The sequence below is a fragment of the Myxocyprinus asiaticus genome, chromosome 35 (genome assembly GCF_019703515.2).
Source record: "Myxocyprinus asiaticus isolate MX2 ecotype Aquarium Trade chromosome 35, UBuf_Myxa_2, whole genome shotgun sequence".
Classification (NCBI taxonomy): domain Eukaryota; kingdom Metazoa; phylum Chordata; class Actinopteri; order Cypriniformes; family Catostomidae; genus Myxocyprinus; species Myxocyprinus asiaticus.
The window spans coordinates 5,249,847-5,270,725 of NC_059378.1; the positions used below are offsets into that span (position 1 = coordinate 5,249,847).

Here is a 20,879-nt window from a genome sequence, read left to right on the forward strand (position 1 = left end):
ATCCGTTAAAGGATTATACAAGGTATCGTTGTGTTCCAGGCATGGGAGCCACAGCCTTTAATCGTTTCAAAAATTCCATCAAGGATTATTCTGATGTTGTGGCTGTTTAGATTTCCCTACTGACAACATCTAGAACATCTCTAATTGCTCTTAGAAACTCTGATGCAAAACAGTACAGTGGAGATGAGTGTCATTATAAGCCCCCAGACTGCCTTTGTTGTTTATTATGAGTCTGTATTAGGTGTAAAGTATTATTTTTATGATATTATCTCATATATTTTTGTGATGTCTCCACCCATAAAAAAGTGGTGCTGTCTCTGTGATTAGGAGTGTGTCTTTAAAGCTGATGTGTCCATCAGTTGAATTTAATGCAAGAATGCGTACACAAATGCGAGCACTTCGCCAGTGCATTGCCAATGCAAGGTCCAGTGCGTTCTTGCGTTACTGTGGCGGTAATAAACTTTAGAACTCAAGGAGGCGATAGAGATACCTTTAAAAGTTTGAGCCATAAACTTTACCTTACTTGCTCAGCAATATTTTCTTCCAACTGTTGCCCCGCCTTGACAGTAGTTGGCATGAAAGACAAAACTCACCTTAGGAGCGGACTGTTTACACTAATGTCCACTATAGCGGCCCTTGTGACAATGTTGAGAATGCAACGCATACTAGCATTGCGTTATAAAGGTTGTGGCACATTTGGGATTGCAAAAATGCATGATATCAAGCTTGCATAGCTAGAGGCGCCTGCGTTCATGTAACTAGTACTGCTCGACCTGCTCTGAGCGGGAATTGAACCGGCGTCAGCCGGCATGGGAGGCGGGCTTGCTAATAAGGAGGCTAAAGGCTATAGCCCCTAGCACTAGTTGCTAGTGCTCCTCTTGAGGCAAAGAGAGTGAGTTTTACACATACCGCATAGCTATCACGTAACAGCTGGCTCCCGTTACACTCATCCTCCTAAATCTCACTCCCATCTGGGTCACGGCACCACTGTAATCGGTCCTGCTCGACCCGCTTTGAGCGGAATTCGAACCGGCGTCAGCCGGCATGGGAGGTGGGCATGCTAATAAGGAGGCTAAAGGCTACAGCCCCTAGCGCTAGTTGCTAGTGCACCTCTTGAGGCCAGGGGAGTGAGGTTTACACATACCGCACAGCTATCACATACCAGCTTACATTCGTTACATTCATGTACTTGCGTAGAGTATTTTTTGGCCTTAATGTGCAGAGATAGCTATGAGCCTTTTAAAGGTTGACTTCTGAAGAGTGTAAATAGCCACAGGGCTGTGTGGCACTTTCTAATCATTTTTGAAGTTTTGACAAGTAAAGTTCTAGTTCCATCAGTGGGTTTAAGTTTGAGGCAGAGCAATGGAAGATGGAGTGTGGTGCAGGAAGAGCGAAAGGAGTTTTTGGGAAACCTGTTGTAATGATTTTTGCAATTGTGAGTGGTGCCAGTGGCGTGGTAGTTACAGACTTCACAAAACGTACTCCTCTTTAGTCATATTTCTGTCTTTCCATTAGAGGGTTTTTGATTATGATCATCTTTGACTTAAATGATATTCCTTTAAATTGTAATATTGGGTGACCTACGAAAGGGTTATTTCATGAAAATAACATGACTGTGGCAAAATTTATGCAAAATGATATCACTTGGTTAATTACAATTATCGCAGCAGTTCTAATGTAAAATGTCCACTGTGTGGCACTAAAAGCAAGTTAATGTTCTCCCAAACAGATGAGGTTTTTAAAGGTTAATGTGCTATCTAGTAAAAAAAAAAAAAAAAAAACACCCAACCCTAAACTTTGAACCTAAGCCTAACCGATAGTGTCATAAAAGAAAATTTGAGATGAAAAACTCAATTGCTAAAGCAACCATGTTATTTTGTGCAGCTTCTATAACACATTCGGCTCAGACGTTGACTTGCATGCTCTTCAGGACTCATATGCTGGTCCTTTGCATTGCAAGTCCAACACTCTATCAGTTAAGCTACTGCGAAAGCTGAGACTTTCAAAAACGCTCTCTAGTATCGTGTACTTTGGAAAACGAAGACGTTAGGAAACTTAAAGCAGAGGTTTCAAGCTTAAACAAATTATCTGTCCTGTAACAGATGGGTTTAACTCAACTACACTCAAATTCAGAGAACTGTGTAGCTAGTTTTCTCAGTTTCAGTGTTCCCATAGTTACTGCCTTTTGCCTGTGTAGGGCAGCGTGGGCACTTGTCAAATTGAACTACGATCGGAATAGAGTCTTTTTCTTTAGGCCTACCATCATAGCAAGAGAAAAGTGATCAACATTATCTTGAACAGTAGACTACACATCTCTATAATAATTTTGTATTCAAGCTTGCTATCATTCTGTCACCAAATTTTTGAATATTTAATTGTTTGGATATCAAGTTCAGTTTAGTAGTGCCGTGAATGCAGTAATTAAGAGTCCAATTGGCCCAATTCAGAGGATACGGGCCCTAGATTTTCCTGACTGGCATTGGTTTGCATTGGTATGCTTGGCTCATTTGATGAAGCAGTTGTGGAAGCACACAGTTAATTAGCCTTGACTAGCCACTACCATAAACAGACACCATGGGGTCTCATCCATCAAGACCACTGTGAGCATTTAACAAACAGAACATTTAACACTCTCTTTTATGGCTCTGGGATGCCATCAATTCAGAGACAGCATCCTGCTTCCGGGCTGGCCGTGCAGGAGCGTATTTAGTCCCATCCGTGGAATCAAGTGACAGCATATCATTCTCCAATTTAGGACAAGTCTCTGTGTCCCGGAGAGCTAATAGTGTGCGCTAAGGTTAATTTCCTTCCTTTCATCTGCCATCAATAAGCAATTAAGAGGTGAGGAAACAAAAGCTCTCAGGCCATCACACATTCCTCCATCTCTTATGCTTAAATCAATTAATTTCTATTGTGCATTTATTGCAGAGTGGCAGATAGATTTAGAACTAAAGTGACACTTGAAAAAAACGTTATTACCCATGCTGCTCTCCTGATACAGCACCTTTTTCTTCCTCTGCCTCTTTAGTATGCAAGCGTTATTGATCAAGAGATTCACAGCAGATCTCTTTTAACCCTCTCTGCTGATATCATATCCCCTCAATACAGGAGCAGCATGAATCATTGTTTTTTGAGGGAGCACCTGTACTGGCTCTCTTGGTGTCCTTAGCTTGATAAGAAATGACCTGGGTTCAAATCCTGAAATAAAGTATATACTGTAAAATATTATAAAATTAATATAGTATATTTTTAATAAACCAAGCAAAATTGCAATTGAACTTGATACACTGCAAATAATATTAATAATAATAATAATTTCCTTACGTAGTATGTTTGTTAGTATGTTTTTTAGTAAAAATATCTAAACATCCTTAAAACAAGATTTCCTTAAAACAATAAATTCATTTGAGAAGCAAAATAACAAAACATAATTTAGTGAGGATTATGTTCAAAGCTAGAAAAGAAATCTATTTGCAGATGACTTAAGAAAAATCAGGGTCGTTGACAAATAAAGTTGTCCAAGATGATAAAACTGAGAAATCAAGTTTGTAGAAATGTTACTGTATGTTTGTGCCCATGTTGGTTTTATACATAAAAAATAAAAATTAAAGTATTTTCTATGAAAAAATAAATAAATGAATTACTTCAAAAATATCAAGTGATGTAATTATCAAGTAAAAGGTAATACAATGCCAGTTTTATTAATATTTTATTTATTAACTTATTTATTTGGTGGACAAAACGTTTTCAAATAAGAAATCAATAATATAATTAAAAGATTATTTTGGTCTTATTTTTCAGAAAGACTCATAAATAATACTTATAAATAATATTGTATGTGTTTATAATCTATGTTGTATGTGTTTTATTTATGATGAACAGATTTTTTAAAAAAAAAAATATCTTTTGTTATTATTATTGTCTTAAATTTATAAACATAATTCTGGTTCTGTTAACTGTACATCAAATTGAAAAGTCTTATTTCATTCCACTAGATGGCAACAAGCACTAGATTTTTTTTTTCTCCATCACATTCCATCACTATATACAGATCTGAAATGTAGGGGGCGCTCTAATGCATTTTAGCCCTCAAAGATCTGCTTGTCCATTGACATTCAGTCTAATTTTCAGTTCAAGCACAGTGCCATTGTTTCATTGAATAGCTCGGCCTCTGAGTGGACTAGAAGCTCAATCTAAGTGTCATTAGAAAGCTTAGAAAGGGGGCAATCTTTGTTTTCATAAAAATATTTATACCCCATTACCTCTAGGGGATGCTAATTTGCAGTGTTTATCTCTGAAAAGTTCAGATTCTAAGCTTTCAAATCAAACCTCAGATGTCTGACTTATGTATTCGGGGACTTTAATGTTTTAACTGTAAACTTTTTTCACATTATAGTGCTCCCCTTTGGACAAGCCAGAGGGTCCATAGAGTTTAAAGGTTTTAATAAACCTGAGTATCACATCATTGACTCATTGATTAATTTTTTTCTTAGACCAGTGGCTAATTTTCTTGTTTTAAGCATAAACTTCATAAAATTTTGTTAGGTCTCTTTAAATCAAGACCTATTTTTTTATTTATTTTTTATTTTTTTTTATTTTTGGAAAACAAGACAAAAATACTGAGTAAGAAAATGACTTTTGCAGTGTAACAGTGATCAACATGTTGAATGTAAAGTAGCCATTTTCTCTTTGCATTTTGATAACTCTTTTTTTTATTTCACATGAAAATGTTAAAACAATTTTCAGGGACCCACTTTATATTAGGTGTCTTTAACTACTATGTACTTAAGCATTTGCTACAATGTACTTATTATGTATGCATGTGTCGTTGCATAATACTTACATTTAAGGTACCTGCATTTAATTACATCTGTAGTTACACTGTTAACCTTACTCTTAACCCTAAACCTAACCTTACCCCAACCCTTACCCTAAACCCTACCGATACCTCAACCTCAGTAGCAGCAGATGTTAATCTTGTGAGAATTTTGCAGAACAACATGTAGCTACACAAAAATACATTGTATTGTATGTATTTTAATGTTAGTACATAGTAGTTAAAGACACCTAATATAAAGTGGGACCCCAATTTCTGTGTCAGCATTTTAGAAAACCCTCTTTACCTACAATAATCCACAAACCTGATTATCAAAGATACAACTATTTGATTTTAGAAGTTACATTCAAAATCCACTTGGCTCAAAAATCTGTGCCCCCTAAAAATGCAAGACTAGGTAGCAGCACCATCAGTTTCTCTCAGCAGGGTGTGAAAGAGAGTTTGCAGGAAGTGTTTTATGTGATAATGCAGCTGCCTGAATAGTCAATGCCCACCTACGTTGGCGCGTTGACAGAGAATCATAAATCGCTTGGTGCTAGTAAAAAATGCAGATGTGATAAAGCACCCATCCCCCCCCCCACGCACCCTTTTTACCCCTGAACAGCTGATGAAGTCAGCTCATTTTTTCTGACAGGTAGGCTTAAATGTTCAAAGTGGAGAGCTGGGAAGGGCTTTGTTTTTAAGGTCTCCTGCTTCAGATCCATCCTATGTTAAATGCACAGATGTCAGTACCAGGAAGTCCATTTTCATCCTCCCCACAGATCCCTACAGGCACACAAGTTATCCGTTCCTGCTTTATGATGTCATGGCACACTCGTGGGACTCCTCAAAAGAGCTTGGCAAGAGTCGGTTGATGTCATATGCATAATACTTCACACTCCATCCTTAACAACCGCTGTCTCGGACACAGAGTGTTTATGACAGATGATTTATTATGCAGAGCATTATAAGAGCACTCCTAGGACCACGTGCTTGTGGTTTTGCATCATAGGTGGTTGTATCTCATTTCACTGCAAGGGGTCAGGATCTTTGCAGATCAAAATCACTGAATTGAAGCTCCCTGTGGTCCTACCACACTCCTCTGATCTTCTAGTCTTTCACTTCCTTCCCTTTTGCCTTAAGAGTTCTCAGTATAATTGCGTCTTTTCTCAGAACTGGCCCATGTGAACAACCGGGCTCCCATTGATGGAATAAAGCTACGCTGACATGCTCGAAAAGCCCCATCCATTAAACACTCCACACTGTGCATCTGCACTTGAAAGGGCATTGGATATATACAAGATTTCAGAGTCCGTTTCAAAGAGCGTTAAGGCTGGTATGGAGAGTATGCATTTGAACGCTTGATAGGAATAAATATGCACTTCAGAAGCTCTGATATGCAGCTAATATTGATGGGTAATTAATGGGTAAAAGTGTCCCCAAATGTCTCATTCTTCTTTATTCACAAGCCTCTCCTTCACTACCCAATAATATATTTGCTGTGATTTTTAACATCTTTTCTTGACTCATTATACCACCAAGTCAAGACATTTTTGGATTAAAATTGGATTAAAATGCAAAATAAAATAAGTTTTTATTTTCAAGGTGATAACCTGAAGCCACTCAATGAATTAAACATGCAACGTGATGAGGTCATGTGACAATGCTGTTGCATTGTACTGTTTAAAGCTGCACTATACACTTGAATAATCATATTAAAATATACTGGTAACTGTTGGTGGTTGAGGAGAGTCCCCTGTTCTCTATGTAAAAGGGCTTTGAGTGTAGTGTCAGAAAAGTGGGGTAAATTAATTAATTCAAAATAAGTAAATAAGAGTGTTGTTTATCTTCATCAAAGCAAGTAATACTTCAGTTTTAAATGTTTAAATGTATAACATAATATCAACATGAAAATTGCACATTATCACTCTGGCTCTGAATATCTCTCAGTCATGATCACACAAAGGTGATGTCCAGGTAAGCTCAAATCATGAGATTCATGAAACACGACTGACTTAAAGTGTTCTTCTGTAAATTGCTTGCAATTTTAACTTTCAACCACTGATGTTGCTAGAGAGCACAAATTTACGTAGTGCAGCTTTAAAATGTTTATTGTTGCATAAAAGCGTGATCACATTTACCTTTGCACGGCATGGGCGGATGTTAAGCGTGTGTGACACCAGCAAAAACTACGTGTCTAGCAGCTGTACTTTTATACTCTGGCAGAGGAAAGTTATAAAGAAACTCGCCCCTGCATTTTCGGACACTGCAAAAAATAATTTTGTCTTTCTTGTGAAAATATCTAAACATCCTTAAAGGTATAGTAGACTCACACTCATTCCATCCCAGATGTGTATGACTTTCTTTCTTCTGCTGAACACAAATGAAGATTTTTAGAAGAATATCTCAGCTCTGTAGGTCCATACAATGCAAGTGAATGGTGACCAAAACTTTGAAGCCCCCAAAAGCACATAAAGGCAGCATAAAATAATCCATAAGACTCTATTAATTATTTTGAAGTGATCCGACCAGTTTTGGGTGACAACAAACCAAAATGTAACTCATTTTCCCCTATAATTCTTGATATCTGCAGTCTCCTTGGTGATCATCATGATTTCAAGCTCGATTACACTGTGTAGAAAAATGAGTTGCATTTTTGTACTTACCCAAAACCGATTGGATCATTTCAGTAGACATGGATTAAACCACTGGAGTCTTATGGATTGCTTTTATGCTGACTTCATGTGCTTTTCAGAGCTTCAAAGTCGTGCTCATCTGGGATGGCATGAGGGTAAGTTAATGATGAGAAAATTTTCATTTATGGGCGAACTGTCTCTTTAAAACAAAACCAAAAATTACTTGAGGGGCAAAATTACATAAGATATTAGGTCTTGTTTTAAGAGAAATCACCAAAGTTGGTTGGGTTTTTGTTTAAAACAAGAATAAATATTTGCTAATGGAGTAAGAAAAATAAAATAAAAATTACCCTTTGAATCATGTTTTTTTTTTTTTTCACCATTGGCAAATAGTTTTTTTCTTGTTATAAAGCATAAACTTTAAAATATTTTGTTAGATTTCTTTAAAAAAAAAAAAAAGAGAGAGAGAGAGAGAGAGAGAGAGAGAGAGAGAGAGAAATTATCTCATGTCATTTTGCATCTTAGATAAATTCATCTTGTATCAAGAATGTCTAGAAATGTTTAACTTGAAAACAAGACAAAAATCAGATGAAAGTCAGATCACACAGATTCCCATTGAAATGATTGTATTTGACTTGTGAAATTTCCCTGTGCAAAGGTAAATGTGACCGTGCCTTAATGCTTTTCAAATAATAGTAAACAAAAACTAAAGTTTTTACAGTGCAGTTTTCAGTTAGTAGCATGCTAGTATTCTATTTTGACATAGCCAGTGATTACACAAAAATGGCAGCTCTTGTCAAAATCACAAGCTCAAATCTGTTTGGCTGGCTTTAAAATTTGTGTCAGGATGCACAGGCTTTTATCACTCTGCCAGGAAACAAAGTCATGTTTATGAGGTACCAGGCTGCTACAAAGAGGAAGATCTAGTCACTAAATTTGCCAAAGTTTATGTTTTTGTGTTCAAAGGTATTCAAGGGTTTTGTCTGAGACACTTGATAGCAAGTGGCCAAAACTGGAAGTGGTGCTGAATGTATGGAGACATGTGAGGTCCAGTTTCCGGGTGAAATGTCCATAGAGTGGCGCCAAAAGCGAGTTGTATTTTTAGTTTTAAAAATGCTCTAAGTGATTTTTAGCCATTCTGGAATATCCACAAGCTGACCCGTTGAATTATCCACGTCACCTCTTTCCAAAACTCCACCCTCCAAAGATACCAAATGAGCTTTTTTGAGACTGATGCCAAGCAGAAGCGGTTGTCAAAAACAACAGCAGCAAAGTAGCGCCCTCAACTGACAACTGTTATGAACAACGTGGCATAAAAATGGCATTAAGCCTCAATAATTTGCTGCAACTACAAAAACTGTGAGAAAGCGTAAAATGATTGACGGGCAGAAATCATCAGAGACCGCGGCCTGCGGATACATTTTTGTTTGCTGTTTACAGAGTCTAGAGCTGTCACAGAGACCGGTGAGATATCTCAGGAGACTTACAGTATTTCAGTGATATCTTCCATGGAGTAGGAACAATATTTGCATAGCTCTCCATGAAAAAAAAAAAAAAAAAGAAAGCTAATCACATTTAAATGATGTAATAAAGTGAAGAGGAATGCATATTTTATTAACTTTACCTCCTAACCCAAACCCCAACCATAAACCTAAGCGTAAGTGGAGTGTAAATTTATTTTAGAGTGAAAAAGCAACCTCTGATTCACTCTCATATTTTTTTCATTGAACACAATCACTTCATGGTTTCCATGGGACCAGAACCCATGTCTCTGAGGCTGCCAGTAATGCCACTGGAAAAAGTAAACACATTTGAATTTATTCAAAAATGTCTGATGGGATATGTCGCTTGTTAGTGAGTTGGCAGAACAGGGGTTGATGTCAGGGTACCAGAACATTTGATAGCAACATATCAATTTCCCATGTGATTATGCTGGTATTCACAAATCTTGTCTCTTTCTTTTTTCCACAGCTCCACCCAACAACATCTCAGTGGCAGCAGAGAACACCCCGGCACCATTCAGCCGCTACCAGGCACAGAACCTCACTCTGGTCTGTACAGCCAAAGGAGGCAAACCAGCCCCATCGGTGAGTCCCAGGCAATTTACTGCAGACATACTACAGTATACACACATGGTTCCAGATCTCAACCATTGTTTGCAATGATTGTGTAGGGTGTAGAGTTCCATTTAGAGTGTCTATTTAGAGTGAGTCTTTTCATTAAATTCAGAGGGATTTCTGCTGCCCACACACCTCGACCTCATGAACACCTACAACACCAACTCCACTCGAGTTCAGCTAGCCATTTGTAAAAATCCCATCAGCCCATTAATCATGCTCTGTGGGCAAATGGTAATGTATTCCGGATCTATCTTGCCCCCATTTCCAGCAATTAAGAGCCCAGCGTGAGAGGTGTGCGGTGTGAAAATGATTTCCACCACCCCACCTGTAAAGTCACATCGCCAGGCACTCGCCGACTGACCAGTTTGGGTCTCCATCAGCACAAAACCCATGAGTGCAAGTCTGACACCTAAGAGGAGCTCGCTCTGCCACTCCGCCCTCATTACTAGCCAATCCACTGCCATTCATTCGCACAAGACAGAGTCTGTGCTTCATCAACGTAGGCTGTGCGCTCTTCATCAAACTCCCAGGTAGACCCACTAATGCAGACTAGCAATGGGAGCTTAGAAACAGCAGGTAATTTAGAGCTGAGAAGACTGGAGGATCTCTGTGAAAAGTTCCTGGATGTCTGGGAGGCTGATGAGGTGCTTTTGATAATATTTCTTCAAAGGAGTTTCAGATCTTGGCTGGAGGTTGAATGCGGCTTAATTTGTGTCATCATCAATGGCGAATGGGCTGTTTCTTTTGCTTGTGTGTAGACAACCTATTCAGTAATACAAAGGTTAATTCTCTCGCACTATTTGGCAGTATTTTCCATATTTTGAATACCCTGTAAATATAATCAGCAGTGTTAATTACTGAAGTGTTTTTGGATTTCGTTAACAATAACGAAGATGAGACAAAAAATAAAAATATGCATCATTATGATGATTAAAATAACATTTGATGATAAATGAACAGCACCTAATGATATTACCAATGCACTAACAATGTTTGCAGAAGAAGAAAAATCTTGTTGAATATTGTTGATTCAAATTATCCAGTCATACTATTTTGGAGCCGCGTGAGCTTCAAGAGCTAAAAGCTTTTCAACTAGCGAGTTAAACACCTTACTCAAATGCATCCTGAATAAAGGCTATATGAGATTAAGTAGTTATATCCAAAACATAAATAAAGTATTATAACTTACATATGTGAACTCAGGTGAACTTGAACAGAGATGTGTGCTTGTCAGAATGCGTATCTCATGATGTGAATAAGCCGTTGCTGTGATAATATCTCAAAATCTTAAACAGTCTCTAAAACACTGAAAATGTAGTCTCTAAAAGCATGAAGAATACACAACACAGTAACTAAACAGTATCTAATATTTTAGTATACTCCTTATATGCTATTATAGCAGGTACTTATTTCAGGTTTTCAAAAGATCTTATTTAAGTTGATATATGTTTAAATTAATAAATTATTGTTTAAAAAAAAAAAAAGATTTTGCATGTGGAGTTTGCATGTTCTCCTCGTGTTGGCAAGGGTTTCCTCTGGCTGCTTCGGTTTCCCCACAGTGCAAAAACATGCAGGTTAAATTAATTGGAAACTGTAAAACCCCATTTTAGAACAAGTTTCAATTCTTGTTTTAGCGCAGCGGTTGATTGACAGGTGAGGGGTGATGCTTCACTGCTGATGGGACGCATACAGGACCAATTAGCGTTTACACCTCAGATGTGATGTGGTCACATGTGTTTTTGACCAGATTCGTATGTGTTTTTCGTGATCCAATCACAAAACATTTTAGACCCTGTTTAGACCTGAATTTAGGGCTGACCAAATATGATCGAATCACCCGAAATGCATCTTAATACCGGTGGGGTCTAAATTGACCATTGGTAGGAGTGAGAGTGTGAATGTGTATGGCCACCTGTCCAGGGTGTTTCCCTGCTTTTGGCCCAAAACAACTAGGATAGGCTCCAGCACTACCCGCGACCCTACATAGGACAAGCGGCTATAATAGATGGATGGATGGATGGATGGATGGATGGATGGATGGTTTAGGTTACGACTGTTACAGTTTGGCATGTTTTCTTTATGTAATTTTTTGTCAATACATTATTAAATACACTGTAACATTATTTTTGTTGACTAAAATTGACTAAATTTCAAGGATGTTTTCGTCAAAAGACTAAAAATATGACTAAAACAAAAAGCTGTGTAAAAATTAACACTGATAATAAGAAACAAATGTGTATGTAACATTTCTTGGGGGAAGTTCACACCAAATGTGTTTTGGCAGCCGTATCTGACCATTGAGAGGCATCTTGTTGTGAATGGGGCCAGTTCATAAACATGTTAACCCCTGGGAGTCTTTAGTGACCTGGGACCTCATTCCACCCCCTGTAGCTCATTCATTTTTGGAGTTATGCCCACACCTCTTTAGTATTCATCAACCTTTCTCTTCTGAACAGTGTTACAAAACATTACTGGCAAAATTGCAATAAAAACATATATATAACTGCTTATTTACCAATAGTGTAAAGCAGGGGTCGGCAACCTATGGCACGTGTGCCAGCATTGGCATGCGGCGGGGTAATCACTGGCACGCCAGCTACGGCGAGAGAGGAGTAGTCTATTTTATTTATATAAATTCCGCCCCAGCATTCCATTATACATCTTGATGTAATCCTTTCTCATGGTCACGCAGCATGTTTTCATCAGCTGAATGGGAGACTAAACACTATTAAAGTGTGATGAGACTAACTCATCACACTTTTCTGTTAATCGCAGGAGTAAATGGGCCTGCTTTACCTCCGTGAAGTTGGCACCCCATATATTTAAATCATTACCAAATCTACGCCATTCTTTTGTGCTGCGTTTGTGCCGCAAAAATTAACGTTTGTGCTGGTTCGGTGTTTGAAATATTAGACATTTTTTGGCTGTGTGACGTCACTTTCCACCCCATATCTTCCAAATCGCTCCAAACCGGTGCTGTTCGTTTGTGCTCGATTTGTGCTGATTTGTGCCGTTAAAAGTAACACTGTATCAATTTCCCTGAATTCCTTAGAAATAAGAATTTGAATTCGGTAGCAGTGATATCACTCTCCACCCCCATGTCATCTGAATCACACCAAACCGGTGCCGTTTATTTGTGCTCGATTTCTGCAGTTAAAAGAAACACTGAAACATTTTTGTTGAGGGCAGAAATATAATGGTCCTCTTTGATCCTTTAAAATGGTAAAGCCACAGAATGCAATACTTTTCTGAATAAAGGCTTTAATTTTGATCATTTTTTGTTTTTAAGATCCATGTTTTTAAGTTCACACAGTGCAAGACAAGCACTGTGTCTGCACTGCTAGCAATTTGCCTGTTTCAATCATCTTTTCTTTCTTTTTTTGTGCTGTCTCAAAGAAAAGATGAATATAATTATAATTTATTTTCATCACTGATGTATCTGTAAAATTACATGACATCAGCTGGCAAAACAAAATTATATACTGCCCTAAAGTTGTCCCTCATTGTGTGTACCCAGGGCCGGTCAACCCATTAGGCGACATAGGCAAGCGCCTAGGGCAGCATCAATTTGGGGGCGCCGATATACCGGCCCTATAAGTATGTGTTCAGTCTCTGTCGAGCAAACTGCGCCCTGTGTGTTCTCTGTCGGTTGGTAAAACATTTCAGTCATAAAACAGTAGGCAAATATTGCATGTTTAGTTAGATATTTACATCTCACATGACACAAACACTCTTAACCTGAACTGCTAACTGATGCATGGTACTGGAATAGTCCACAAGGTTCCCGCTTAGCATCTTAAACTTGAGTCCCGCCTTCATCGATTGATCTCAAATGACATTGACGAGTGGTGTTAGACTACTGAGCACGCTAAAAATGAAAAATTTTTAATCCATTATGCTATTCCTGCAACAACTTAATGACAGTTAGACAGCAGACATAATGGACTGTAGCAAGGATATCAATTATTGGGGGGGACAATTTGGCCATATCTGATTATTGAGGGGGACTTGTGTATTGTGGTTATGGACCTGCATTAACAGATTAAAAGAGAAAACATAAACCCACATTGTGTGGTTCAAAAATCTATTCAAAATCTAAATTAAACCTGGACAGTGGATTTTGCAGGTGCGATTCACCGAAAAGGGCTAAATAGTCGGCTTGTGATGCTCGTGCGATTAACAGAAAGTTAGTCTCGTCACACTTTAATAGTGTTTAGTCTCCTATTCAGCTGATGAAAACACGCAGCGTGATCATGAGGAAGGATTACATCAAGATGTAGATTGGATTGGCATAGCCATTGACCAGGAAAATAAAAAATATCACTCCATGTCAAAAAAGTTGTCGACCCCTGGTGTAAAGGATCATTAAAGGCTCAAGATATAGTCTTTTATTTTATTTTTTTCACAATAAATCATATTTTTATGATTATTTCAAATGTATATAAGTATCACATTATATGCATTTCTTTGTTTATTAGAAGTCAAATGATTACTATTGTAGGGGGCGGCAGCTGGGTCCTCAATATGGATATTGAAGAATAAAAACTCAGAGTCAGGTATTGCAATGATCAAATGAGAGAGAGTTTACTGATTGTTCTCTGTAGGTTCAATAGGCATCACAAGTCATTGAGATACAACAGTTAGAAAGACAGGAAGTCGAAGTGAAGTTTTACAAACTTTCCAAACCAATTATAGTCATATGCAAATTACATTAAGGGTGTCATCGTACCACAATTTCTAGCATTCTGGTAGGTCAGTTACTTCAAACATTTTAACATATTACAAATACGGACTGTTTCCATCTTCGTGCAAGCAATAATTTTTAGCCACAACATGGAATCGAGGTCCCATCCTTGGTTGAAACAACTTATGGTCAGATATCAAAGGTTAGCTATCAGTTATGGCTTCTCCTTATTTCTTTATGTCAAAGGGCTACCAAGGAGAGCAATTAAAATCCTTGGAAGTTGTTTTCGACTATGGCAAAGTCACATTTGAGAGGGCACAATAACCGTACATAATTCAGAGACATGAGTTATTTAGACATGCAATGTGTAGGTGTTATCTCCTTCTCAGAAACAGAGGCCTTCTCCCCAACCCTGCTGGAATGCCGGGCCTCACCATCTGTGGAACATTAGGACAGAGCACAGAGATAAACAAAAGAGCACAAGAGAGCACACTATTGCTGCATCTAGGTGAAGTAAATTCATGTTTCAATTCATTGATGACATGAGGTAGATGTGTTGTCCAGTCATGGTTACTTTTACAAACCATAAAACAACGATAATAACAAAAAATCATAACTACGATCTCTCGCTCTTACATTACTACTTGTGATTAATCAATCCTCAATATAATCAAATGGTTAAATAGGGTACGGTATATGATTCATTATGTAATAGAAATAGAAATGGAATAAATGCAATACAACATAAAATGCACATTCTCCAGAGGCTGGGCTAAATGGGTAACCACTGTTACTGCACTCCTGACATGGGCCAGACCCTCAGTCACCCCTCAGATTACATACATATTACTTGTACCTTTTAGGAAAAGAGGAACAAAACATTGATTAATATAATAAGAATAAGTGAGGATTATAAAATATAAGATATAGCTTTCAAGAGCAAAGAGGGATTACAATTTTTCCCTTCACTATATTCATACAATTTATTATTATCATATTGATTTTCTGTGTGACAATGGTGAATTATCAGTATTCCATGTGCATGTACACATACATATTATAAATGCTATTTGTTACTCAAGGTGGTGCTGATGGGTCAGTGATTGACTTGATTTACATTTGAGATTGCTATTTGATGAAGAAGCAACGTGGAAGTAAACTATAGCACGTGTAACACATGAACAGTATGATTTGGCTATTGTCATTTGGGTGTACTACTGACATTATTTAAATTGTGCATCTATTTAGACTCAAAATGTGCTTGAGAAAATACATATGTGTATGTTATGTGTAGTTTATGTGTTATGTGTAGCTCAATATGTGTTTGTCAGCCAAATGCATCTCATGATATTTCGGTGTGGAGGTAATGAATACTGTTCTATTTTTGTTGCATTATCTCTTTGATATATGAAAAATAAAACAACAAATATATCAGATTATATTCTATTCTATTTGAAAATTTGACACTATCTGGGCATTTTGTAGATCCATTTGTGATAGATATATGTGCCGCATCTCTAAAGATCTGAGTATGTAATAATGTTTGGCGAAACACCCATGCATTTAAGGTTTAACATGATTTTTTGTGTGATAAAATCACGTACTAACCTTATCTGTATAAGGTTATATACAATACCGGTATTACAGGGTTTCACTCTCATGGCAATGCAGTTGTAATATTGGATATTACTTTACACCGAAAATGTTTGTAAGTGTTTCTATTACAATAAAATCATGTTAGCACGTATAATGTTTACATGATGTGGCTATATTTTTGAAACAGAGTTTATTTTAATGTTTATAGACTGATATTAGACAATTAATTATTCTGCTTATATCCGTCTGAACTGTTGAATATTGAAGATTATTTAATACGATTTAATACTGAAGATCATTTATTCTACATAAATTGAGCCTGCACTTTATAAAGTTTGCATATGTTTATATGCTCATCAAAACAAAAGCACTTGAAGGCTTTAGCATAAAGAAAAGCACTTAATTAAGTTCATTAAGTAAATAAATATGTGGTAGGGAGAAAGGGAAGGGGTGGAGTAGTTTCTGCATTTTGGTAAGGCTAGAGTCTCGAAGGAACCAGAGCAGGGTGGGAAAAAGAAAAAGATTTGCCAAATTATGTTACATCTCATGTGGATTACCATCTCTTTTCTGCGTTCAAACCTCAGAAGCTCTCCAAAATTATGTTTTGAAATTAATTGTCTTCAGGAAATAATTTGGTGTCTCTGGACCTCAAACTCGCCCCATTGAGAAATAACAATGACGTCAAAGTTACCTTGTATCTACTGTACATGCAAACTAAATGAGTAAACAAATAAACACGTAACACATGGGGCATTGTTTGGATATTTATCATCTACTAGGGAAGTCTCTAGATACCTAGACCTAGATATAACTTTAGATGTTTTTATATCTAAAGTTGTTTAGATCAACATACAGTACCAATCTGTGTGCTGATCTGGAGCTTCAAAAGATCCAATAAGTCCTTAAAGGAATAATCCAGGTTCAAGATGAGTTGAGCTCAATCAAAACCATTTGTGGCATTTTGATTACCACAAAAAAAAAAAAAAAAAATATATATATATATATATATATATATCAACTCATCTCTTCTTTTCTTTAAAGAAAACAAAAATGGAGGTTACAGTGAGGCACTTACAGTGGAAGTGAATGGGGCCAATTTTTGGAGGGTTTAAAGGTAGAAATGTGAAATGTAAAATATTATAAAAGCACTTACATTAAATCTTCTGTTAAAACGCACGTATTATTTGAGCTGTAAAGTTGTTTAAATTGTCGATTTTGCAGATTTTAAGGTTTTAGGATTTGTTAGCATTACATTGTCATACTATAACTTTACACAGAATAGGTTAGTAAGCAATTTTATAACACTAAAATCATGTTAACTTGAATATTCTTTACGTCTTGTGCTATACTTTTGAAACAGTGAGTATTTTAATGTTTACGGATTGGCCCCCATTCACTTCCATTGTAAGTGCCTCGCTGTAACCCAGATTTTTGCTTTTTTTTTTTTTTTTTAAAGAAAGTGAGAGATGAGTCAAAACTATTTTATGTGGTAATCAATATTATGTCACAAATGCTATCGGTTGAGCTTAACTTGTATTGAACCCAGTATATTCCTTTAAGCCAGTAACGAGGAAGACAAGTAGTATCCGAAAATGTCTCTTTAAAGCTCTGGTTTAGACATGTCGCTTGAAAGGACACACCTAATGACAGGGAGTAAACAAGCACAAGCAGGAAACAAACAAAGTGCAGCCATTTGCTTCTAAAGAGGCAGATAAACTAGTTTTAACGGAGTCAGCACTGATATATTTATTTGGTGTTCCAGCAGGATGTTAATTCACTTATTCGCCTCTTGGTTTACCTATTGGATTGAAATAAAGTCTTGTTGTTCTCAACAAATACAGCAGTGCTGCAGGGGCGCGCCACTGGACTGAATTTCTCTTCCCTGCAACTTCATTTCCCTTCTCCTGTATGGTCTTATGATGCATCTAATTTGGGTTTTGTTACTGGCTTATGCCTAAATCATCTGGAACACTTGCCTTTTTCTTTGACTCTGTCAAATCAATGCCATGGCTTTGCAGTTTAACACCCTCATGAAATCAATTTAACAGCCATTGCACATAGCTTGGGGTTGAAACACTGTATCATTCACACAGTGTGCCGAGCACCAGGCATGTTCATCATCTCCGTGCTCCTTTTTGCAAAAGGCTGCCTTTATTTAATCATCTTACAACTCTATTCAGACAATTTTGCCTATTATCAGGCAGTTAAAACTCTGCATGTAGCACTTCCTGTATTTGGATTTAAAGGTATACCGCTGGCTGATATGACAGTGCTCTAAACCAGGGGTTTTCAAACTGGGGTCCAAGGACCCACATGTGGCAACAAGGCAGTGTTAGGAGGACCACAAAAATGTCAGGGAAAGTGTGAAAAATATTACTATATTTGACATTATTACTTCAAAAATCTAAAATCATGAGATTATTCAGAATTATTTTATTCTGTTGACAGTCATAGTTTTATTGACAGGCAACTTAATGCATTTAATTTTATATATTATGAAAAACATATTTTAAGGGTTGTATTTCACTATTCTCTGTATAGCTGCTTTTGAACAATATATATATATATATATATATTTCTTTTTTCTATATTGTACAAATAAATTACATATATATTTATTTATTTTTTCTATATTGTACAAATAAATTACATATATATATATATATATATATATATATATATATATATATATATATATATATTTTTTTTTTACGTTTCTCTTTAGGTTTATACATCTAATCGAACTTAATAATTTTTTTTTTTTTCAGATAATATTTGAATAGTTTATTTTGCCTTTAGTACAATGACAATATAAAAGCTACTTATTTTATTTTATTTTTCTCCCCAATCCTCGTGGTGGCGTAGTGACTCGCCTCAATCCGGGTGGCGGAGGACGAATCTCTGTTGCCTTCGCATCTGAGACTGTCAATCCACGCATCTTATCATGTGGCTTGTTGAGCACGTTACCGCGGAGACCTAGCACGTGTGGAGGCTTCACGCTATTCTCCGCGGCATCCACGCACAACTCACCACATACCCCACCGAGAGCGAGAACCACATTATAGCGACCACGAGGAGGTTAACCCATGTGACTCTACCCTCCCTAGCAACCGGACCAATTTGGTTGCTTAGGAGACCTGGCTGGAGTCACTCAGCACGCCTTGGATTCAAACTCGTGACTGTGAGGAGTGGTAGTCAGCGTCTTTACTCGCTGAGCTGCCCAGGCCCCCAAAGCTACTTATTTAATGTTGCAAGCATGTCTTTATAATATCACGTTTAGTATTTTTCTCACAAAGGGGGTCCATTGCAAGGGGATCATCATATCTGTGAGTCCTCGACATCAAAAAGTTTGAAAACCCCTGCTCTAGACTTAATGGTGTGGATGCAGTATCACATAAAAGCAAACATTTTAGTTACTAGTGGCATTGTAGAAATACTATTCTGCATATATTCTGGGTAAAGCTCAATTGACAGCTTTTGTGGCATAATGTTGATTACCACAAAAATAATTTCAACTCGTCCCTTGTTTATTAAAAATAAGCAAAAATATGGATAAAAGTGAGGCACTTACAATGGAAGTGAATGGGGCCAAACTGTAAACGTTAAAATAGTCACAATTCCAAAAGTATAGTCACAAGACGTAAACATTATACATGCAAACATGATTTTAATGTGATAACATTGCTTACAAACCTTATCTGTCTAAAGTATATACAACTTTGTGGTCATGACGACGTGATGCCAAAAAACCCTGTAATCTGGTAAACATCGTAACGTCAGTAAATCTGTGATTTTATCAAACTAGAATCATGTTCATAGGTATAATGTTTATTTTTCTGGCTATACTTTTGAAACAGTGTTTTAATGTTTATGGACTGGCCCCATTCACTTCCATTGTAAATTGCCTTATACTGAAACCACAATTTAGCTTAACTTGTATTGAACCCGGAACATTCCTTCAACTTAAACTAGAAATCACTAAAACAATTAGTCAAACTGGCTTAACAAAAACTAAACAAAATATTTATGATATAATAGAAATAAAAATGAAATGAAATACTTTAAAACTATATTATAACCGGCATAAAACTTTAAGTAGTGGACTACTAAAGATGAGTATTAGTTTGGGAAACATCCCATCAGTCCAGTGGACCTCAAGGGCTGTTTCTTGTCTTTAAATACCAGGAAGAGCCTCATTAAAAAAAAACAAAAAAAAAAACAGCAATCTCTCTCCTCCTGACAGGCCAGTGTGGTGTGTTCTTTGCACAAGCTGATGCTGATTGAGAGAGGGCTGTATAATGACAGATAATATACAGGCTGATTAAGTCCGTTCAGCTCTCACTTGAGCATTGTAACCACAGAAGTGACCCATCATCTCTTTGGCACTCCAGTGATTAAATATGACAATTTTCAGAAGGAGGCCAAAGGAACGGCCACTATTGTGAAGTCTCTAAATGAGCTTGCCACTTAAAAATAGGGCGGTTGGCAATAGTTTGCATGCAGGTGCTTTCATTAGTGTCCATTCACGAGCAAACTGCTCCGCTGGCGGCGCGAAGCATTGTGTTCTGGCGGGGAGACGGAATTACATAGATAATAAATGCATGCGCATTTTGTATGCTTTCATTGTGTAAAGCGATTTGAAACCGTGGTGCATTCAAGAACAAAAGTAGTGGGATTTCTTTTTTTTTTTTCTAGATGTGTTGCATCTAAGAACTACCAAAAACTTTAAGGTCACTGCACTACATCCTATTATGGCTTATTTCAGCACTTTAGCACTGTATTATTGCGCAATAGATCCTGCTTGGATATACTCTCCATTGACCTCTGCATAATTACTCTCATTACTAAAACATGAGAACAGGCAGCACTAAAGTCCCTTTAAGGGAAGTCAGGTCACTTGGCAGCCATATTTGTAATGCTTTCGAGCAGCTATTTTCTAGTCATACTGTAGAAGTATGGGGGGAAGAATCTCCAAAACAGCTGGTAAAGATTACATTCAATTAACATATTTTACATCAGTAATACAA

The 20,879-nt window shown here is 37.1% G+C and overlaps 1 protein-coding gene across 2 annotated transcripts in view; it reads left to right on the forward strand.

The window, feature by feature from the left end:
* Window positions 1-20,879, forward strand: part of LOC127426206 (immunoglobulin superfamily member 21-like) — a 395,310-nt gene that overhangs the window by 325,196 nt on the left and 49,235 nt on the right. For both annotated transcript variants that reach the window (XM_051672857.1, XM_051672858.1), the window contains exon 5: window positions 9,424-9,539. In XM_051672857.1, coding sequence (XP_051528817.1) covers window positions 9,424-9,539 — 116 coding nt within the window. The remainder of the gene's footprint in view (window positions 1-9,423; window positions 9,540-20,879) is intronic.